Genomic DNA, 23,854 nt, shown 5'->3' on the forward strand with positions numbered 1-23,854 from the left:
CTGGAAATGCAGCCAGCCCCGTGCCAGCAGCTGATGAGAATCTCAGCTCTCTGCTTTGCGGTGTATAGCCCGAGAACGGGTGTCTTGTGCTAAAGGAGAGACTGAGGGTGACGCAGCCCTGGAGTCGCTTTGGGAAGATTCTGCACACAGCCAACTTTCTGTGCTGATTCGTTGCAATATTCCCTGCTCCTTTAGTGTCCTGAGCAGATGTGACCTACAGCTATGACAATGAAAGCCTAAAGCTTTGAGTGTTTGACCCGTTTTTGTTTATGACTGTAATATAAGCTAGAACTGCTGTTTATTTTTGCAGATCAGAGCAAGCAAAAGTGGACAGTCTTGCTCCCAACATCTGCGTAGGCACTGACTTTTATTGTGATACTAAGTACATATGTGCATGGTTTCAAGGCAATAAACCTTAAAAAGTAGCCTCATGACCTTTTAATACCAGTACTCGTATAGGAAAGGTATTTGTGAGAAAAGCAAGTCCAAGCTGCTCACGTTATCTAGGAAATTAAATGATCATGTTTGATGTTCTTCCCCTGGAGAGGTGAAGGTCCCTGAGGAAATTAATCCATGAATGGCTCTGACTGGAGGAGGAGTGGAATTTCAGACAGTCTTCTGTCATTGTGGGTTTTGCTTACAAAGTTATCCAGGCATTTTTTAGACGTGAACAATCTCTAAGCCCCCAGCTGTTGTCTCACAAGAATGTGCACTTAATTGTACTATCTATCTCAGCATCTGTGTCGTAGTCCTCCACTGCTGGGTCTGCAAAGGAGCCTGTCTGAACGTTACCCAAACAGGTTTCTTTCTTGAAACCGTGAGTAATATTCACTAAGCATGGGCTGTGCTGACTGCAATTTTGTCTCGCCTGGTGATAGAAAAGTGGTAGTTAAATGAGAATTGAGGTACAGAAGGTAATACCGACTGTTCTGCCTTTGGGGTATTTTATGGGCTTTCTTCTTGGTTAGTGGCAAAATCATGGTTAGGAAAGGGCACCTGAAATATATTCTAATCTCAGACATGAAAAAAAACCTGGCCAGTTAGGAGAGAGGTGAGTTAAGCCCTGTGTTTTTCTGCTTTGTACATACTGCCCTTAACTTTCATAGGGGTTACCTATTCTTAAATGGATTTAACTAAAGACCAGTAATTCCGTTTGTTTAATGTAGGGCACTTGATTTTATTCAAAGGGTGAGATACAAAAAAAGTAAGCAAAAAGACAAAACCCAAATTATAAAACACTACAGACAAAAGAAAGACATCTTCTGCGTACCGCACACAACAGGAAACAAGATACAGACTGGTCCCCACAAACCAAGCCAGCTGGATATGTACAGGCAGAGGCAAATAGATCTAGAAGGGAAGGAATGGTGGTATTTGCCACTTCAAATGTCTATTTACAGAAACTGAATTGAAGGCAAATAGTTTTCTTTCCTTTTATTCAAACCAAGTACTTCTTTGTTTCTTCTTCTTCCTGTTTCTGATGTAGAGGGACTCCATGCTTTGAGGCAAATTTGGTACATTCAGGTAGAATCTAAAATTAGCCACAGCTAAACACGGACGTGCTACTTCAGGCGCTGAATTTCAATCCCTCCCTCCATCTGACATGCTGCCGCCAGGCACCAACTTGTGGCGTCAAGGACTACTAGTGCCAGCTAGAGAGGAGAAAAGCCTAATTTTGCACTGATGTGTTGGTCTTCCTTATGCCTTTAGATGTTTCAGTCTGCAGCTTAACCAAACCTAGTGTGCCTAGGCTAGTCTTAAGGCTCCTAACTGAGCGTGATTACACGTCGTGTCATGTCCATGAGCTCCCACTTGACTCGGAAAGGCCTGTGTGAAGCTTCAGCTCTTTCAGTACAGAGGGGTTGAGACTTCACAAATACGGGTGGTCAAGGCAGCTTTCTGGCTGGAAGGGCGTCCCCGTGTTAGTGGTACGTACTTACCTTCAAGTCAGTAAGACCATGCTAAAAAGGAGATGGCATTTGCCATGTCAGTGTTGCACCTTACAAGGACATGGCTACCCAAATACTGGTTTGGGCTCTTTATAAGAATATGCTTACTCATCTGACAAATTCAGGAAAGAACTGTCTATAGCCTTTCTTCAGTAGAGCTAGGAGGGAAAACCTTTCTGACAGAAGTATATTCCACGTACAACTTAATTTCCTATTGTGCGTGGAATAACCTTACTAGCGGCACGGAATTTGTGAGAGATCTGCTGGGCAGAAACAACATGGGCTGAGCCTGAAGTCCTCCGGTCTTTGGTAATTAAAAAACCCTAAGACCTATGGGCGTGTGCTTCCCTTTAAGCCTCTGTAGACACAGATGAGGAAAACAGTTACTGAAATCAAAATAAATTCTGACAAAAGTACGCAGTCATAGGCAGCTGCTATTCCAAATGGCAAAGGCCTTTATCTGTATTTACCTGTGGCTCAATTTTAGTGACAGGGCTACTGAATTTTTAAACACCTCAATTAGGAAGGAGGGAATTTTACTGGCTCAGTAAGCAAAACATTCATTTTGGAGAGCAGAAGACTGACTGGCTGTTAATAAATATCACGAGACATTCTAAAAGTTTTCTAAGGAAAAGAGAAACATCATCTGTTCATCAAAATGCAACACATCTAGACAAAATGAGGTAAGGAAAGCTAAGAAGAGTCCTTTATACATTCTCACTTCACACAGGCATGGCAATTAACAACAATGAGATGCTTAACAGATTCCCTACCATGCTCATCAGAGAAATTCTTCATAGCAAGTGTGCTCCACAGCATTCTTTGATATTAAGCATTACAACATCCGACAGCCTAGTTGCAAGTAGTGACTAAACCTCTGTTTTGGCAGGCAGAGTTTTATACACTTCAGGCAGTTTGCTGGCAACTTGCAGAATGCAGGGGGTGAATGCTACCTTTACTTCTGACAATGAAGAATCTGTCACGAGTTTTAATGCCTTAAATTACAAAGAATAAGGATTTGTCTATCACAGCATAAAACCAAATAGCTCAGCAACATCTGTACAGTTACACCTGACATGAGAGTGTCAGACTTACATTTCTAACTTAGACTCCTGTTCTTTGGTCCTCTTTGTATACAACTTCCATAAATATTTAACAGCCTGCATTATTGAACTTTTACTGAATAGCAACTTGTATTGTAACTGGGCTGTCTACCATCCTGTTTGCTAGGAGACTTGGTAAGCTAGCGGACAATCATCTGTACAAGGCTAGATAAAAGCAATGCTTGCTGCTTTTCTTCTGAGCAGAATAGGAGAAAAAGATCTTAAAATAATTCTCTTGCAGGGTTCTTTCACATGAGATCTCATGCTAACGAGAACATAGGATGTGATGCTACAAGTCCTTGTGTCCTTGTGCTGAGGGGGATGCGGGGGGGGGGGGGAAATCCTGCCTTGGTTCCAGCCCTCCATGTGAAAGGTTTGCACAGTTTCTCTTCTCTTAAGCAAGCTGAGTGGGAGGAGGAGGAAGAGGAACTGTCTTCAAATTGTTAGCATTGAACACGCGTTGTTTTTTCCTTAAGGACAAGTATCGTCTTCAAACGAAGCAGGGAAGTCTACTGGTCATGTTTAGGTAGAGGCACATAACTGTTATGAGTCAGTGCCTCATAAGCAAATGCTGTATAAATAAAATGCAGTATTTACTACTTTGTTCTTAAACAGACACTGGCAGCACAATGTGTTCATAAATTAATAGTCTGAATACAATGTATTAATAAATGTACATATATTGGTTTTGAGAAGCTGTTTCCAGGCACGCAGCATTTCATTCTCATAATAAAACTAAGCCTTGAGCTGATACTGAATTGAAGTTAAATAGTTACTGCAGTTTTACATAAAGTAGAATTGCTACAGACGCCGTCTTTGGAAACACCTCGGTCTGAGCAGTCATCTTCCATTGTACGAGTCAGCCTGGATTACTGCTGCTTAGCAATAGTCATCCTGTGCAAGGAGCACCAGATTTCACAGGGTAGTGGACAGTCCCCAAGCACTGCATGTGTTAAAGCAATTCTTTGGGGGCAATAAGTGACCTGGAATATTCACCAGCACTTGGCAAGCATTGCTTTATGCCTTGTAGCGTGTTTTTCTTTTTATGGTGTGTGTGTGTAAAGCTAATTCAAAACCCATCAAGCTGGTAGGAAATTCACGTTTTTGCATTAGGAAATACATCGCTAACTGCCCTTGAAGGACTTTGAAAAAGTCAGTGTTAAGTCTTGAAGGCATGTTTTTGTGTAATTTCTGATTCTCTGCAAGCTTGTTATAAAACTATTACCAAGGTTTATATTTCTGTCGTGTCTATCGAGCCTTTTTTATCCCCTCCAACTTTAAACCAGCTGAATTTGACACAAGTCACATATGAACTGCTTCTAAATAAACCAGAACCCATGCTTTCACTAAGGGACTCTGGCTAACGTAGTAAGCCTCAGAAAGGCCGCTTTAGTGCTGTCTCTCTGCCGGAGAGATACAAGGTAGAAACTGTCTTCTACGCATTCAGACTAGTAAGTTACCTGCAGCAGCATAAAGCCGGTTCCTTAGGATGTGTGGATAGTGCCACAGTGCTCAGTTCAAGGGGAAAAATCCTCAACACAGGAAGACTTCTACTTATTTAAAAAAAAACCAAACAGCAGCAACAACAAAACACCAGCACAAACTGAGCACTGTTCACATTCCTCTCTTTTCCCCCACTTTGGTCAGCATCCATACTGAGTCAGCCACTGCTTCCATTTACACTCGAAGGCGTGAGTTCCACTGTCCTGATGGGCACAACTACAAGTATATGCTGGTGTAACACAGTGCGTTGTGGCCCATCGAGTCTACGAGATTGTCACTTGCTAGGTATTTGGCATAGATAAAATCCTTCTGAAGCGACATTATTTTCTTAGCACATTTACCATATGCCTAAAATTTAGGAGGCTGTGACAGGTCACTTGAATTCCCTTTTGTACATGAGGCAGAAATTTACCCCAAATGCTTGTTTACAGTTTCGTTCACTGTTAAAATATCTGCACAAGCATGACCAGTAACAGCTCTTGTTCCAGTTGTGTATTCCGGTATCCTCCTTCACTGCCTGAGAGCACGACAGGTAATTCATTCAATGGTTTCTCATCAACAATTGGAATGAGTCACACTGGATAAGAAACAACGACATTATCTTAAAGTGGAGGGCCCCTTCCCTAGAAGACTCAGTAATCTTTAAAGAAAACCATTTAACATCTTTCATGGAAGCCTATTGTTCAAAAAAACCCAAAGCTATTGACATAGCATGTGGAATCAATTTGACAATCACTAATGTAATGGAATTGCGGTGATCTTATACACAAACAATGATTTACCAAAATAAGATTTACCTAGGGGACTTTAAAATCAAGTTATTTTGGTACCAAAAAAAGTCTTTCATTTAATTCCCCTTTGCCCCTATGATTCAGATGATCTTTCACTCTACAGTTACGGACTTGGCCAGATTTCTTGGAAAATCAACCTGCAGAGAGGGAGGAGAAAGAACATGCTTGTGAGTATTTACACACTTTCTTTGTTTGTGTATAACTTTGTAATGTGTGGAACGTTTGTTCTGCGTTTAAATTGAAAACGATTGAACATATTTTTGTGTTAATTTAGGACAATCGGTGCGGCAAAAGTCCATAAACCTAATTGTTAACGACTCCTCTGTCAAGAACTAAGGAGTTAGTCCCTTTAGTCTACACTGTTACAGTGCTCAAATGATAAAAGGTCCCTGTGATAAAAGGTAGAGGCCAGTGTCTGTATTAAGATCAAATACCTAACACCAACAGACTCTGTTTGTCAAACATCCTTCTGTGGGTTGTTACCTTTACCTTCCTTTTAGCTTCCTACCAGCCCTCCAGAAACTGTACGCTCGTACCAGAAAACAGACACATGTCCAAACTCAAACTGCACAAGACTCAGCCAAGTGTACTAGACTGCCTTCAAGTTTTGTTCATGAGAAGCTTCGGTAATTGCCAGGTCTACCATTTAACCTGGTCGTTCCAGTAGCTCAAGCAATTATACAGCCAACCCCTACCGACTTCCAACATCACCCAACGCATCCTTTCCAGATCTGCAGATAGCAAACGCGAGTGCAGAAGGGAAGGAATACTGTACTTACATCGTATCCTCTGAGAACTGCAAGATGGAAAGCCAGAAGCTGGAGGGGGATAACGCTCAGGATCCCCTGCAGACAGTCCACTGAGTGGGGAACTTTGATTGTTCTCTTATTGTTCTTAATTGTCTCGATGTCTTCCTTATCACAAATCACGACAGGTCGCCCCTGCGACAAAGGGGAATGTTGAAGAGAAACAGGCCTGGAAGGTTCTTTTCTCACTTCTGTTCAGAGCGCCAGCGGCACAAACTTTTTACTTAACTTAGAACAAAACAGCTTAGCATCCCATGGGCATCCCTGTAGCATATTTTAAGGGGTAAACAAACCACACTAGGCTTCTGCAATCTGCTGCAAAAACGGCACTTGAAATGCCCAGAATATCTACTGAATTCACATTTTAGGCAGTGACACTAAAGCAAATAGTTTGGGTGCCCTGTAAACTGCTTTTATATTAAAAGCAACATTTCTGATGCACTGTAAACTTTTACAGGTACTTACTTGCCGTGCAATGACCTGCTGCAGAGCGTTCTGGCACTTGGCGTACGTATGGTCTCTCATGATGATCATGATAACGGGCATGAGTTTGTCCACCAGCGCGAGAGGGCCGTGCTTCAGCTCACCTGCCAATATCCCTTCGGAGTGCATGTAGGTAATTTCTTTGATTTTCTAGATGGGAAAAAAATCATTCCTAAAGCTTTGGGCAAACTTGCAATTTTTTTTTAACCATCTCTGTGGCTTCTTCCACTTTCTTCGTAACTTTTTAAAAATGCGTTCTGGCTCTCCTCAGATCCAATACGCAGACAAGCCAGCCTGAAAACCTACATCAAAGTAGTGCCTCTGGGCTGAGCTGCTTGCAGGCCATCAACACTTACAGTTCTAACACCAAACTCACCGCAGGCCTTATGATTTGCCATCAGGCAACGTATCTATCATCCCAGTCTTGAACTGGGCAGGCAAATGCAAAGAGGATGCGTTTGCACGTCAGTGGGCGCCAGCACTTACAACAACAGGAATCTCCTCAAATGTAAAAACTGCAATATACGGTTTTAGAAAGTACATGCTCAGTTTTGGATGCCGAGCATTCCTGGAAATGCCACCCCAGCAGTTCAAAGAACTGATTTTATTAGAGTGCCCAGTCTGTCACAGTAAAGCATTCCCAGTGTAAATGTGGAAAATACACCCTTTCAACCCACTGTAGCCTGTGACTTGGGTACCTTGAAGCGGCCGTCTCAGCAGCGTTACGGTGAGTTTTAGCTATTTGACCCAGTACGTCAGCCAACACACCATAGCTGTTAGCTGCTTTTAAAACAACTTGTAGCCACGTGTCGTTTCCTGTGCGGAAATCTGAAGTCCATAGCTAAGTGTGTTTGAATCAGCTTTAAATAAAGAAATCTCTTACCAAAGCTCCCTCAAGACACGTAGCATAATGGTAGCCACGTCCCATGATGAGAACAGACTTCTGATGGTACAGCTCTGTGGCTAGCTTCTGGATCTCATCATCCATGCTCAGCACTTCTTTAATTAAGTCTAGAAGGAAAGAGAAGAATTCAAGTTGTGTGTGCTTATATGCCAGTGCCTCTCAAACTATACATACTGTTTATACTTCATATACAGAGATAGCAGTGACTTGCGTAAAAATTGGACTCAGTGTTTTAATAGTCCGATTTAGTGGTCTGAAGACCTTGGGGAGAGAACGCGGTTGCGAAAGTTATTGCTAATAGCCATGTTGCACATATCTGATCCCCTCGGTCTTTCAAAGCAAAGTTCAGGCATTGCTGAAGTTCGTCTGTGCTATTGAGTTTCACTTGGTGAGATGCAATAAATGCAGCCGTTTCCTACCTGGCAGTCCCTTTAGACCACGCATGATTTCCTTGCGCCTTTCCTGCATAGAAATTCTGTCATCGCACATCATCAGAGCAAACATCACCAAAGAGACAAACTGGCTGGTATAGGCCTAATGGGGGGCGGGGGGGAGAGAAAACACGTCATTACGACAGTAACCAAACGGTTGTCACCCACCACCTAAAATCCTTAGACTAGCTGTCGATTTCATTCTTAACATGGTACCAAATGGCAGCTTTCATTCCAAGTGAGTAGCAAAGATGAACGTGAAATTCACAGGGCAAATCTCATTTGAGCAAATCTCAGATGGAGGCATGCAATGGCACGATCTCCTTATACTCCAAGAGGTTAAGATACAACAAGCAAAATGGAATATTTCTAAGATTCCCTGGCAACTATTAAATCCTATTTTGTGACCATACCTGTGTCCTTCTTTACTGCAAGAAAATGTTGAAAACACTGAAGATGGGCAGACCCATTGACTGGAGATGTACAGTGGAAGCCCACCACTAACATCTGGCCATCGCAAGAGGACAGCTAACTGAAATTTTTTTGGGCCGCGTTCAAGGAACTCAAAGGCAGCTGAAAAGGTAAGTGATTTCCCACCCCTCTTCTTAAAGAACAGATTCTGAACTCTTCACCTTGGTAAGGCTCTGTGTATTTTAAAGACCGTAGTGACTGGTGTCACTGACTTTGGGGAAAAATCATCTGCACAGGCAAGTGAAATTAGTGCTCAAGTTAAGGCAGTTCTATTCACAAAAACATTTGAGGCACAGTATCAAACAGCTATTGCAAAGTCTAGCCTCTGATGTCCTTATAAGACAAATGTTATGAAATGGTCTGTGGTGCCAGCCTGGGATTGAAGTTGCTTGGAAATAAGATTAAGGTTCGTAGTATTTCTGTCCCTTCCTAAACAAGGATCAAACAAACTTTCATGTTGTTATATTGGAGAAGATTTAAATAGCTCTGAAGGAACCTAGAAAAGCTGCAGTTATGCTGACTAGCAGAGTTTGATATGGAATGTGATCTACTCTGTTTTGGTGCAGTGGAAGGTTACAGAAGTAAATAGCAGTAAGCAGTCATGCTAACAAGGCTTGGGTTGTTTATATCGTGTTCTCAAAATGAAGTTCTGGACAACTTTAGGGCAGAATCTTTTCAAGTTCGTATTTCATATATGCACAACTTTGGTAACTCCCCACATCACCAGAGAGAAAAATGCCATTTTCAGTTATCTCTAAACTGTAATGTTGGCTATGTGAAAACAACCCAGGGACAAACAACTCGTTCAAGAGTTTCTTGTAAGAGACTCATGAATTTTCCATGATCAAATTCCCCAATGAACTATTAAACTCAAATGTGGTTTTTGGCTGAATTTATGTAACAGATTGACATCATCTCGCCTCTAAATATAACTAAATCAAAGCAGATTTCACCATGCAGAAGCACTTCATCAACATGAAATGCAGCAAAGCAAGTTATTTTATACTGTATCACGCGTAGCCAGATGCATCAACCACAGAATAATTCTGTTAGGTGGGCATAAATACTGGTTTTCTGTAAAAGACCATTGCCCCATTTGCCGAAAGTACAGTTTTAATATCACACTTTCTTTAGTAAAGCAGTGCCATTAAGGGCAGTTACATGCGGTCAAAGTTTCCATAATCTTGTCTTTTAAATTCCTTTTTCATCTTTAGAGCTTAGTTTAAACTGAGTCTGCACCTCAAGACAAATGATGGCAAAGAGGAGAGAATTCTTGCCTCTTAGGGAATTCTTCCCTCTGAGGCTCCTTTGTTTTCAACGTTTAATATTGCTTCCTTATAATATTTCATTTACAAAAAAAGGAAAAAAAAAAGCCCTTTGCAAGATCCAAGAAAAAGAAAATGAAAAGTATTGGTGGGCACATGGTCAGTAACTACACAATCATCAATAGCAACTGGTAAAAAGGGAACAGAAAGCATTTAACAGAGGACCCATGCTATAGCCAACACCTTCAGGAGGAGTTTCAGTAATAATCATCATCATCAGTGAGGTCTATAAACTTGTGACTTACCTTGGTACTGGCCACCCCGATCTCTGGTCCTGCATTGATATGGACTCCACAATCTGTCTCTCGTGATATAGAGCTGCCAACTGTGTTAGTTATTCCTACGGTTAAAGCTCCTCTCTCTTTGCAGTACCGAAGACCCATCAAAGTATCTGCTGTCTCACCTGAAAAGACAGGTATCGACAACGCTGCAGTTCAGTACCGGTTACTGCTGTTGCTGCAGATGTAAAACTGCAGTGATTTCCCAAATAGAATCTTAGAGGTTTGTATTTGCCTGCAAGTCAAAGGGGTTAGTAGTTATTTCAGGCCCGGCACACTGTGTTTTAACCCTAGAAAGAAGACAGTGAAATCTAGAAAACACAAAACCTAAAAATAGTAGTTGGTGTAAGGAAAAGTCAGAATTCTGCTATGGTAAAAAAAAAAAAAAAAAAAAAGGCAGTTCAAGTGTATCTTCTTTAACAAAAACAACTTTCTTCCTTTTCCTGGTTAATAAAAATTTACCTGGGGCAGGGCGGGGCGGGGGGCAAACCAGGGCAGGGGGTATTAGGGATATCCGGACATAACCCAGCTGAAGCGTACAGTGGATGCCATGGCATTAAGTTTCAGCTAGCCTTTTGAGTCCTCCCACCACCTTACTGCCATTGAAACTCATGGAATTGTTTGGCTGATGGTGCTTACCAACAACACGAGAGCCTGCAAAATCTGATTCCAAAGAGGCTGTGTCTAAACTTAATTATCCCTGTTCAAAATTGTTTGCGCTGTGCAAACACAAGCTGGTTTAGAGCGGAGTTCACTTAATGTGTTGATTCAAAAACTCTAGATATAAAGGAAGCAGAAAAAGTTGGTTTAAATGAACATGATGGGGGGAAGAAAACCTTGCACTGAGGATCCCAGCAGTGCCGCTTGCGAGCTGAGCTCCAGAGATGGGACTAGAAATAGAAGCTACTGTGTATTCCGTCTAGTGTTACCAGTTTGCTTTTGTCCCAAAAGGACACGCTTCTTTTCAGTCCTCCTGCACATGCAAGGTAACAACAGAAAACAAAAAATCCCAAGGTTAGTTCGGTACACTTCTCCTTCAGTACACCAATGCATAAAAACCGCTCTGCATACTGCACTACTTAAAGCAAGTCGTGTAGGGTGGGAATCTAAGGCTAGAAAAACAGATTTATGGGTGGGGGGAACTGGGGTTATTTGAGCTCAATATTAACTTTGGTTTTGTATTGCCTGATGAGCAAGCTCAGGTTCCAGGAAAATCTTTGTTAGCTTGCCACATCCAACACTGCAGGGGAAAGATGCATTTCCTAGTGTGCCCTCAGTCCTGTTCCCTGTTAGATGTTAGAAACAGTACAGTTTCTAAGGGGAAGAAGCAGCATCTGCACGTGTGTATTCAAAAAACCCAGGGAAAACTTGAAGATGAGCCCCCCCTACAAAGAGAGGATATTCTGAATTACTTGATACTGAGAAGAAAAAAGTGCTACCAAAAGAGTATTTTAACCTATGGAGAAAAAATAACAACTAGTTTTAGTATCAAAGCCAAAGATCAGTTATGAAAATCTACAACGGTAAATGCAACAAAGAGGAAAAAAAACATTGTAGTTTTGTATTGCAGTTGTCCTTGAAAATATTTTGAATGCGATATACCTCACTTTTTTTTTATGCTTAAGCGTGTCTTTTATCTCATATTCCATTCCAAGGTTGTTGTATTTTTTGATACTTGTGTGTAATAGTTTCATTTCTCTTATGGATCAGATCCACCATGTAGCTCAGTATTTGGTAGCGCTTTAACTAGAGAACTAAAACATTCAAAAGAAACTATCGAGTTGCCTTTACCCAGAGCTCAGTAGCATTTTTTTAGTCTGTTGATTGATGGAATATTGCCTCACAGAGAAAGGAAACAAAACTACTGTTACCATATGTAAGACTCAGCTAAACAAAATCCTGCCCCAGCACGCAGATGGACAGGAGGAGAACCACTCTATTTTTTTCCCCCATCTCTAGTATCTGCGTGCCAATTTCTTCTCTCACACGTACCACATGCAATCCTACAGGCAGGCACAAGAATTTGGCCCTGCTGCCTTTTCCCTCCCAAGCTAACATTTACAGGAAAGAGGGGAGTGAGTGGGTGGTAAAGCGAGACCATACCTGACTGGCTGAGGAAAAAGCAAACATCATCTCTGAAGACAGGGGTGTTTCTGTCCAAGAAGTCACTGGCTAGTTCAACCATAACAGGTAATTCAGTCAGTTCTTCCAGAACCTGACGGGTCTGGTAAAAGGAGATGTCAGAAAGTTACGTATTACATCATGTTTAAAAAAACCAAGTGTTTGGAGTACAAAAAAGCCTTCTAGTTGCCACACAGTGGAAAATATTACCATCAAAATACTGTGTGAAAATTAGTGCTGGATTATATTTTAATTACTCAGTATACTCACACTCAAGTCACACAACTACCCCTGTGAAAAGCGATCCTGCTTTTGGCACCACAAAAAGCCTGTGAGGCCAACTCCTCCCTCACACGTAGATTGTTCTTAAATAAGTCTCACTTATTATATAATACTACATATGTATTATATAATACACAGGGTGTCCTTCTATCAGACTGTAACTCGTATTATTGAAGAACTCGGAAACCATCACCTGTACCCAGGCCAAGCCAGAAACTTGTTGTAGCTAGTCAATGGATTACTGTTAACATTATCTTACAGAGCTAGCCAAGATGAACAAAAATTTTCTCTTCTGGTCCTTGTGAAACCAGTTAACATAGCTGTGTTTTGCAGGGTTTCTGAGAGAAGCTAAAGGATTTCTCTGCGAAGTTGTGGAGTACTTTTAATTGCAACATTATGGGCTGCCAAGCTACAGTCTAAAAGGCTTCATCTACAGCCATCGCATTTTAACCAATGATTAGGTCAGGCCTTGACGAAACAAAACCACACGCTGGCTGTACGCACAGCCAGTACTTCTGTAAGGTACAAAGCGAAACCTCTTCACTGGACTGGGCAAGCACAGAGATGTCTCGAAGCAGGCGCCATCACTGTCTGCGTAAAGAGCAAAGGAAGACATCCGGTCTGGCTCATGGCAGCCCCTACCTTGCTGCAGCATTTGCATTCTGCTCTTGCATTGTCTCTTCCCCTGCCAACTGTCTTTTATGACAGAGCAGGTTTTGGTTTGTAAAGCCTTCCATAGCAATGCAAGTCACAGGCGCCATTTTCACAAGTATTCAAGTTCTTCAGCTTTTATTTGCTACTGCTGTTGCTGGTGAATTGAAAGTCTGGTGTACGCAGCTTTCAAAAGGGTCTTCATTCATCAGCGTGCACTTGCTCAGTCTTAACCTTAAATCCATCCTTAACCTGCTCGACACAGGCAATACTGTGCCCGCCGTTCAATTCTAGCTACAGTTTGCAAGCAGATCAAGACTGACCACTTACCGCAACTCCAGCATGATAACTTGTTCCACAAGCAATAAGGATTAAACGACGACACCTCTGAATCTCCTTAATGTGATCCTTCAACCCACCAAGATTTACTGTAAGCAAGATTCAGAGAGAAAAATTAGGCTGGCCAGGTAGCAGAAATTCTCAAGATTACTGGTGCTAACACAGAGCGTGTTACAATCTCCATCAACCACTTTGCAAAAAAACCAACACAAAAAGTAATCTTGCCACCAGCGCATGTAATTCTGGAAGCGCTCCCTGTGAGACACGCGCATCATCTTACACCGGCATGTTTTAATCTCCCATGTCATCACCTACTTCCTCCTCTATAACTACGGTGAATAACTACTAGATACTGAGCTGTCAAAAATAAAGGAGGCTTAATCTCAATTACCAGTGTAGTCGTCAAAGTTGACCCTTCCTCTCATCGTATTTACAACAGATTCTGGCTGTTCAAAAATTTCCTTCTGCATAAATGAGCTGAAGTTACCTATAAAAAAAAGAAACAAACAAAACAAATGAGAACACTTTAAATTACCTCCTGGTAATCTACATTTTTCCTACGTGTATAGGGAAAAGCTTGGACCAGAGTCACTAACAGGCTAGCCACCAGTCAGAAATTATTAAGCCGACACTTCTTTTTCTGCCAAAGCATCAGCTCGTCATGAGAGCTAGATTCAAGTTACTAGAATGTGTCAATGCAGGGTCAGATGTGGAATGGCAAGCCTGCTAGGGATCCATCTTGGGAAAAATGGATGCCTCCAAGCAGGAGGAAAAAATCCTCAGCCCCACAATTCGCCTCGTTATGGTGTTAGCAGCTAGAGGGAAAGTCCCATCAGATGCGAGGACAACTTTTTTCACCACGAGGGTAGTAAAGCGCTGGAACAAGTGCTCAGACAGGCTGTGGGATTTCTGTCCTTGCAGATACTCCCAACTCGACTAAACAAGGCCCGTTAACACTCTGATCTACTTGGCTCTGCTTTTAACACAGCAATTGGACCAGATGACCTCCAGAGGCCTTCTTCAACCTCACTTATTCTGTGACTCCAGGGAGGACCTGTGCATCTACACAGGTGACATCCAAAAGATTTTACCCTTCATAATCTGCTGAAGTTCCATCTGCAAGGTTTGGACGGCGCGTCCGGGGTGATCGCCTGCTGTGCGTTTAATCCGGTGGATGGAAAGACGGCCATCGACGACAGCTGCTACATCATCATCTTCAAGGAAAATCACTCTGTTGGTATGCTCTATGACAGCACTATAAAAGCATACACCGTTTGCCATAAGACATTATTCTTCACAGAAAGATGAGGGCTACAGCCCTATTTATAATCCAACGTACAGCCTTTGATTCAAGAAAGTTACTCATTTCGATGGAATTTCTTTTAAAATAAGCGGAGTGCTGTAAAGTACATTTCCACACTGCCAATATAACTGGATTTTTTCCACCTACCTCATTAATTTCAGCGCCTGCTTTAAGAAACTATGAATTCCTCAGACAAAGCAGTATGTGCAGCAATGTGATCTAACTGTTAGGAGCTAGAGAGCGGAAGTCAGGAAGACAGTAATTTGCCCTAGGCCACAGGGTGCTCAACTACAGGTGCAGACTCCTTTCTTGGTTTTTCCAGTGATAAGCCATTGTCCCCCCCTGCATCTCCCTTTCCCCATCTGTAAAACCGGGGACAGCTTGGCCACCTGTTAAAGTACTTTGAGATCTGCTTAGAAGCACTCCAAGAATTAGGTACTATCGAATACCTTCCCTCCCTGCAGTTTACTTGGGAATGTCAATATTGGAATTACCAGTGGGGTTTAAAATCTTTGGCCAGGTTTTAGTCTGTACTCTCTCTTAGTTGAGCAAGGCAAGCTGTACTGAAATGCATCAGCTCCCTATTTTAGTAGCTTTTGTTCTGACCTTGGGCAAGTCACTGAAAAGCTCTCTAAAATCAGAACACATCAGGGTGTCCCTAAGACTCTCCAAAATGCTCTGACGAGAAGAGCTGCAGAAGTCATCCATAGCAGTATTTTTACATTTCTGGAACAAGCATTCATCTCCCTAAGACAGAGAAAACCAAAAGCTCTGGTAAGGCTGCTGTCAAGCTAGTCTTTCCTCCCTCCACTGGGATTAAAATAAGCCACCTTTGATAATAAAGGAATTGCATGTGTGCAGAGATCCCTGGAGAATCAACAATTCTCCTCATAATTCGCATCTGTCCTGTCAATTTAGGTCAGTACTCTCTCAGGTTTCCTATCACTTACCTCGGAAATCTTATCAACAGATGTGCTTGAAGGAGGATAACACTGCTATTCCAAAGCGAACGGTCATTTCTTTAACAGAAACTCTCATCTAATCCACCTCTGTCTCTTTCAGGGCCACATATGGTAACTAGTTAATGTTTGTAAAGTAATGGCCACATATACATAACTTACTTTATTCATAAAGAAACCACAGCCTCCCCACCTCTTGTTCAAGGCTTCAGCTTTAAACAGCGTATTTTTATATACACTAAAAGATACTGAAAAACATTACCTAGCATCAGAAGCAAAGTAGTACTCCACAGCTTTCTCCTCAACCGGGAAAAGGCAGGTGGTACTGTCAACACGAGACAGGTTGCAACTTCCCTTCTTGTCTTTACCTAGAAGACACGAGGATTAGGTACCGCACACGCTGACAAATCTGGAACGCAGCTGCAATGTCAGTCCCAGCCAGAGGTCCCAAGGCACAGTACCAACATGAAGCGCTATTTTCATCACTGTGAGCGGTCACAATAAATTTAACAGCGACAATGGAAGAGGGCAGCACACTAGCACTCGTATTATTGTGCCCTTTCGCAGTTTGCTTGCAAGGGTTTTATGTGCTTTCGAATTAAGTCTGCAAGTGTAATGTTAGTGCAGAGTTTTAAGTTTAGAGGAAAATAGCAGTAAAAATTCAAATGAAAGCTTATGTGTGGCTCGACTAGAAAAAGAATTCAAGCTGCTTTATCAGCAGTCACGTTTACCAACATTTTCCCAGTTCAATCTGCCCTGCCCTGTTTATCATTTTAAGTTTCTCCTGTGCTCCTGTTTCACTAACTTTCCCGAGGCTTTGAGAAATCGAGCAGGATTGCTCTTTCTTTGTCAGTTACTCTCAGCACTGGGGAAATTCTTTCAGAGCTGCCACCTGTGCAACCACACTGCTCCCCCGAGCACCGGCAGATGTAACCCAAACCTATTTTTGTCTGGCTGAGCTAATGTGTTCAGGCACAGGTCAGGAAATCCACGATTAAGTACTCGCCGTTGTTCCCGAGCTATCAAATACAACCACCTCATTCTGATCCAAAAATTGTACAGCTGGTAAACTGCTGCGAGTCTTACGCTATTGCCAGGGAAGTATCGAGGTGTACTGAAGGACATAGGACTAAGAGTCAGCTTCTGAAAAACTTGTGCTAAGCCTTTTAAAAAGTTCAGTCTTTCACCAGGGATCCTTTCTGAAGTACTCTGGCAATTCCCAATGCTCTCTAATCCTCCGCCTCCTCTTTAACTGCAGAAAAGACTTCTCAGTGGCAAAGCTCATCAGGAATGCAGATGAGGACCAAAACACCTACTGCTCAGCACTGACCTTGAACAAAATTATTTGCCAGTCATTGTGCACGGTATGGTAAGGGGTGGGGGTGGCTTAATCAGCTTATCTAGCAAAATGTGACTATTGCTGAAGAATAACAACGTTGAATTTATTATGTATTTATTCCATAAGCTCTAATGTTGTGTTTCACCTACTGGATACCGATCTGATTCAGTGATGTAAGTAGAGCTCATGATGTTCAGATTTATGCTTCTGTAAATGAAAATGTAAAGAAAAAATACTGCTTTCATGTTGATGGTCAATAAGAAGGTTCCACTCAGCCAACAATTTAGAGCCCTCCACTTCAGTTATTAAGTCAGTAAATGAGGAAAACAACTCCTTTGTTGAGTTGAGACAGGACAGACTGATTTGTTGTTGAGAAAGGACAGAGCAAAGGTGATAGTGGCCGTTCTCCAACAGAAGCACCCATACTTGATCAAAACATGCAAATTTTCTTTCTCAAAAGAGAACATTTCCCTGCATTGACTTTATTATGTTGCATTGCTTTCCTGTATTAGAGATTCTACACTGAGCCGTAACTGGAATGTGTTCTTGTTGTGCACATACACGTGCACTATATGTATATCTTACCAAGGAGTGGTTGAAAAGTTACAGTGAGTATTATCAGCCAGTTATGGTTGTTATGTTATCTATGGATTTGTCCATAGATTGTCTACTTATCTATAGATAACCTGGACTGTTGCTCTACAGCACCCACCTCCCATTTACTAGAATTCAGAAGTAACACAGAAGTAATCTTTTAATCTTTTCCTTTCTAAATCAAAGAATGAAGACATCATGGAGAATTAACACAGGTATAGTAAAAAATGGGCAGGGGGGGCAACTTTTCAGAAAAGCCTTAGTGCCTCTGAAAGCTGAGGGGCTTTGGTTCTTAAAGCCCCCGGGAATTCAGGTTAACCTGACTTCAGAATTTTACTCTAAACACTTTACACTGACTTAAGAGAGATACTTTTGTTAAAAAGAAACAAAAACCTCGCCTAACGTTTGGATTCAGGTAAACCAGCTCCTGACAGAGAACAAACATAGTTCACCTTTCAACAAACTGGGGTTTGTTTCTCCTCCAGCAAAAGAGCCCGGATTTCACCCACTGAGCCCGAGGCCATTGTCTGCTGAGGGTGGAATCAATTTACAGCAGCCAAGAATCAGATCCTTTCCTCTCACAGAAAAGCGCTCTCCTCTTCAGATGTGAACTTAGTTCACCACATCACATAGGATGGCTGAGCCCTTAAAAAAATTAAGTACTTAATGTGAATTAAAAATGGTTTGCCCTGATACCGGAGCAAAGGGAAGTAAGTTCCAGCCTCAGGTTCACCTTACTGCTTCTAGTAGAAGCTGCAATTCAGATTCACGCTACGATCAGGAGGGAGGACGTAGCTCTTTGACAATCTGAACTCCAGAAGGAATTTTGGAGAATGCTAGTGTTAGGATTATCAGCAGCCTCCTAACAGGGTTTCACTCTATTGTTTTTGGGGGGGGTGGGGTTCTGAGGTAATTTACTGTTTCCTTCTGTAGTCAGAGCTGCAGGGAGCACGCAGCACAACCTGCACTAAGTCATCAATTTTGCACATATGCGGAGCATTGTGTCAGCATATTTGAAAGGGGATGGGTGGGCTGACGGGTGGATTTTCCTGTGTGTTGCTCATGGTGTTTCTGATCAAGAAGGAATTCTGATTATCCCACTTGTTTCACTACACTACACAGAAAGCAATAACCACATATTAAAGAGACAATGCGTATTTGTCTCATTTATGATTCCTTTCCTAAGGAACTGGAGGATTTATCTGAAATTTCAAGTATTAGATCTTCTCTGGTAGGCACCTTCCTCCATTTTTATGGATATTCCAGCAAAAGAATGATCCACAGATTGTACAGCTGAAAGCGTAATTGGGGAAAAAAAAACAAACTTCAGATAATCAATGAAAAAAAAGTGTTACAGACGTACATTAAGGATTACCGCTAATTATCCAACATGAACCAAGAGTAAACACAGACAAAGCTTACTGGGAGTGGTTCTTCACTTTACGTTGCAGCAAGCTATCATTAGCAACACCGTTAGGAAGTAGTAGGACACACTGCGACAGTAAGTCCTTTTGATCACAGCAGTGCTTAGAGCACCAGTCCAGCGCCCAGTAACTGAATGGGTTCAGACTCCTCTGACAACGATAAATTACGGGATAATTCTCAGCCACTTTTCATTTTCAAGGGTGCAATTATGTGTCTATGGTGGTAACACACACGTGTGAGAGAAAGACGGACAAACGACACAAATACAGATTGCCACACAAATGCAGCACTCTACTTTTTAAAAATGATGTGGGGGGGGCAGGGGAAAGGTTTGTGACAGTGAAAAGCCTATAGCCTTCAACGCACGGTCATTTTTCTTCTTGAAAACCACCAAGTCCATGACTGCCAACATGCCACACACAAAATATAAACTTAAGTATCTAAGTTTAACTATACTGTTAATTTTACTATACTGAACTATTCTATTCTATTTTATTCTATTCTGCTGCATTAAGATGTGTTTTCCTTGCAACCACTGGACATTAAAGCTTTGATTATAAAACTAGAGACTAACTTGAGGTATATGGTGGTATAGCATGTGGCTAAAAACTGGAAAAAAAAAAAAATCTCTTTTTTGTAATGGTTTACTTTACAGATGAAAGTTTAAACATGTAATACATGTAATATGTATTCCAAAGCACGCAACTGTTTGTGAAACTCTATGCTTGTACATTGGTCTGAGCATGAGTGGAAGGTGGTTCCTCTGGGGAAGGGGGTGCTCACACTTACCCGTCCGGTAGAGTATCGGGATGTGGTCGGTGGAAAGCTTGTGCTCGCTGCGCACTCCTATTAGCAGGGGGCTGCCTCGCCTGCAAGAAGACATGGAGTTACAGCCCTCAGCACCCACAGATTCATCACCTTGCCATCCGACCTGTTACCCTCCAGCACAGCAACTGAACTAAACCAGAGCGGGCTCCTCCCAGATCAGTTGCTGGTGCTGCAAATGCAGGAGGCCACAAGACGGAGCAAAAGAATCTCTGAATAAACACAACACAAGGACATGAGGAATCTGTCTCAAGTTTAGCCAAAACTCTGCAAGAGTAACTGCAATCCCACGGACACTTGAACCGGGAACACGCTGGCTGTTGCTCACTGTACCTATCTACAAATAGCTATCGGCACCGAAATTCAAAACCTGTAGTAGGCACGCGTATGGTTAAACCAACCCGATCGATGCTGATGCTTAAAAGTGGAGTAGAAAACCTGAACACCAGGCTGGCCCAGCTTCAAGTCAAATGGAGGACTTGGCCAAATGCCGCCACAATGGCAAACACAAAGGAAAAGATAAAACCATCTCCTTTCAAATCTCTCACAACCAGAGTCTACAAAAAAAAAAAAAAAAGCTGTTCCAGATCAGTTGTGATACAAGGGGTCACTAAGAAATTTCAAAACATTTTTGGGAATTTTCTGTTCTGATAAACGAAAAACAAGAGAAAGGAAATGAAAAGCAGCCACCCTCACCCCAGCATATACAGCATGATGACAACAACCTCTACTCCATCATCTTCTAACTTGGGGGGACAAAAAAAGGCAACATAAAGGGTGCAACAAGAACATTCCTTCCCATGGCAATACTTACCTGGTACCAACCGCTTGACCAGGATAATGAACGCTTTTGAACACAAGGGCGAAAGCACCTTCCTGGAACAAGAGAAATACAAAGTGTTTAACCCTTCATTTGAGGCCTGGGCCACCATTTCAGGATTCCCAGCACAGAAGCTGCACCCGTGTTTCTGCAAACAAGTAAGAGATACCGAACAGAAGGCTTCACAGCCGTCTTCAGAACCACCAGAACCTCCAGGCACCTCATTCTGGAAGGATGGCCCTCCCCTGAGCCTGGGCAGCTCATCCTCAACCACTCAATGAGTCTTCTGAACTCCCAGACAGACGCTGCACTCGGACATCACTGGCTACCCGTGCAAGTGCTCCTGCATCAGTTCAGAGTGCAGCGAGGGGACTTACAACGGCAAAGACCTGGTAAAAGAAGTGCCAGAACTTTGGGGTGTTTGCTCAGGTGTGGTGCCACCGAACGTGCAGGTGAGCCGCCGCAATCTGCCAGCAAAACCTGTTCTTGGTCTGCTGCGACTACAGCTCCTGCCAGGCAAGTCACCGAGAAACTGTCTCCTCAACAAGGTGCTCTGGGACGAGAGGTAAAGTGCGGATGGATCCTGCTCCTGTGCACAACTCGGCACGAACGGAGATGTGGAACCACACGCTACGCAGAGAAGTTCCCACAAGGGGTCAGCATCTCTTCCCGATGGAGGTTTCAGGGAAGACTGGAAGCACGGACTTGCTTTCACTCTGTCCCCCACCGGCTCCCACCCCCCGCATGCTGGCCACCCAACACACCAGGGGCTGCCTGCCCCGAGATACTGCTGCGCCCCCGAATTCAGACATTTTTCACATGAGTACTGACTAACGTTCAAGAAGAACGACTGTACGTCTGAGATGAGCTGTCAGAGGCAGGAAAGACAAAAACGTTCCTTAACGCGTGCCGCAGAACAGCCCGTGGCACAGCCTGGCACAGGCACGGTGCTGCAGCGGCCAGGTTCCCCTGGGCCGTACTGGGGCACAGTTGTTATTTTGTGTGCGTGCGTCTGTCTGCATTGGGGTGCTTGTCCCCGTGTCCCCACCCTGCTCCCAGCATTACCAGCTGCTGGATGACCCTCTCCACCAGGGTGGTGAAGCTGATGTCGTCGCTGTCCCGGTTGTCATACATGTATTTGACCAGTTTGGCGATGCTCTCCGTGTCCGTCTCCGACTCGAAGTCGTAGCCCTTGCTCTCCTGCAGCAACAGCACGCGTTGGGTGAACGGCCCTCTGCCTTCCCTTCCGCCCTGCTTTCCCTTCCTCCTTTCCTTTTCTCATTTGCTTTTCCTTCCCTTTCCCTCCTCCCTTTTCCCTTCCTTTGTTCCTGCATTTCCTTTTCCTTCCTTTCTCCTGCCTTTTTCTTCTTTCCTGCCTTTCCTTTTTCCTGCCTTTTTTCCCCTCTTTCTCATGCCTTTCCTTTTCTTTGCTCCTGCGTTCCTGCCCACCTTTCCTTTTCCTCCCCTTTTTCTTCTTGCCTCTCCTTGCTTTTATCCTTCCATACTGCATTTCTTCCTTTTTTCTTCCTCTCCTTTTCCCATCCTTTGCTCCTGCCTTTCCTCTTTTTCCTTTCTTTCCTGCCTTTCCTTTTTTCATCCTTCCTACTCTTCCTTTCCTCTCCTCTTCCTTCACTTTCCTTTCATCCTTCTTTCCTGCCTTTCCTCTTCCTTCCTCTTCCCTCCTTCATTTTCTTTCCCTCCTACATTTCCTCTTCCTCCCCTTTTTTCTTCTCTCCTTTTCCCCTCTTCCTTCTTTCCTGCTTTTCCTTCCCTCCCGCATTTCCTCCTTTTCTGCCTTTAACCTTCATTCCTTCATAATTTTTCATCCTTTCTTCTTTTTCCTGCCTTTCCTTTTCCTTCTCTCCTGCATTTCCTCTTCCTTTTCTCCTTCCCTCCTGACTTGTCTTCCCTCTCCTGCAAAATTTTCCTCTTCCTTTTTCCTTCCCTCCTGCCTCTCCTCTTCCCCCTTCCTTTCCTCTTTCCTGCCTTTTCCTTCTCTCCTGCATTTCCTCTTCCTTTCCTCTTCTCCTTCTGCCTTTTCCTCTCCTTTCCTGCTTTTACTTTCCTTTCCTTTTTCTGTCCTTCCTCTTCCTTCATACTTTCCCCTTTCATCCTTCTCCTTTTTCTCATTTTTCTTTCCTTTTTCTCTTCCTGCCTTCCCTCCTTTGCTTTCTTTCCTTTTCCTTTCCTCCTGCATGTCTTCCTTCTTTCCTTCCCTTTTTTCCTCTTCCTTCCTTCTTCCCTTTTCCTCTCTCCTGACTTGGCCTGTTTTCCTTCTTTCTTTTCTCCTGCTTTCCTTGTTTCCTTGCCTTCCTTTTTCCTCATCCATCCTTCTTTCCTTCTTTTCCTACATTTCTCTCTTTTCTTCCTTCCTTCCCTTTCCCTTGGACTCCTTTTCCTTCCTCCCATTTCCTTTTCATACCTTTTCTTCCCTCCTTTTTCTGGCCTCCCATTTCCTTCCTTCTTCCCTACCTTTCCTTTCTCCTCCTTCCTTCCCCTTGCCCTGCTTTTCACTCCCTATCCCCTTCATCCCTTCTTCTTCCCTTTTCCTTCCATCTTTCTCCTCCACCTGGATGTACCTCCTTCCTTCTCCTTCCCTCCTGCCTTCCCACTCCATTAGTGCGAGGGAGGGAGTGGGAGAGCGAGTGCAAGAGGGAGAGCACCGGAGCGCGTGTGAGCGTCTGGGAGTGAGGATGAGAGTCGTGTGAGTAGAAGAGTAAGTGCAAATCGGAGAGTGAGCGTGCGTGCAAGGGCACATGCAAAAGGGAGGGGGAAAGTATGTGTGAGTGTGAGAGCACAATGTGAATGCAAGTCAGAGCGTGAGTGGGGACTGAGTGTGCATACAGTGTGAGGATGAGTGTGAGTGGGGAGTGCGTGCAAGATGGAGAGTGCATGAACGTGCAGGTGAAAAAGTGAGCATTAAGTGCAAGAACGTGAATGTGATTGGGAGAAGTCAGTGTGAGTGCGGGAGTGTGTGTGAGTGCAAATGCGGAGTGTGTGAGCGCTCCTGAGTGTGAGCTGGGGTGTGCGAGTGACTACGAATGGGGGAACGAGCGTGAGTGGGGGGCGAGCATGAGTGGGAGAGTGTGGGCGCAGGAGCGAGTGGGGGACGACCGAGTGCGAGGGGTGGTGCGAGTGGGGGGAGAGCGCAG

General features: G+C 43.3%; 1 protein-coding gene across 3 annotated transcripts in view; it reads right to left on the bottom strand.

Moving 5' to 3' along the window:
* Positions 1-1,158: 1,158 nt before the first annotated feature.
* The window catches only part of GFPT1 (glutamine--fructose-6-phosphate transaminase 1), a 38,726-nt gene continuing 16,030 nt past the window's right edge, over positions 1,159-23,854 (bottom strand). For 2 of the 3 annotated variants that reach the window (XM_050910123.1, XM_050910124.1), the window contains 14 exons: positions 21,768-21,902; positions 20,697-20,758; positions 19,847-19,926; positions 15,962-16,067; positions 14,529-14,692; positions 13,829-13,924; positions 13,429-13,526; positions 12,148-12,268; positions 10,012-10,169; positions 7,959-8,073; positions 7,519-7,646; positions 6,618-6,785; positions 6,126-6,287; positions 1,159-5,483 (listed from right to left, as the gene is read on the bottom strand). In XM_050910123.1, the coding sequence (XP_050766080.1) occupies positions 5,439-5,483; positions 6,126-6,287; positions 6,618-6,785; positions 7,519-7,646; positions 7,959-8,073; positions 10,012-10,169; positions 12,148-12,268; positions 13,429-13,526; positions 13,829-13,924; positions 14,529-14,692; positions 15,962-16,067; positions 19,847-19,926; positions 20,697-20,758; positions 21,768-21,902 (1,638 nt within the window). In that variant the 3' untranslated portion in view covers positions 1,159-5,438. Of the gene's footprint in view, positions 5,484-6,125; positions 6,288-6,617; positions 6,786-7,518; positions 7,647-7,958; positions 8,074-10,011; positions 10,170-12,147; positions 12,269-13,428; positions 13,527-13,828; positions 13,925-14,528; positions 14,693-15,961; positions 16,068-18,871; positions 18,926-19,846; positions 19,927-20,696; positions 20,759-21,767; positions 21,903-23,854 lie in introns of all 3 variants that reach the window. The other variant, XM_050910122.1, reaches the window with a different exon arrangement.

The sequence above is a fragment of the Gymnogyps californianus genome, chromosome 23 (assembly GCF_018139145.2).
Source record: "Gymnogyps californianus isolate 813 chromosome 23, ASM1813914v2, whole genome shotgun sequence".
In the NCBI taxonomy this organism is placed as follows: Eukaryota; Metazoa; Chordata; class Aves; order Accipitriformes; family Cathartidae; genus Gymnogyps; species Gymnogyps californianus.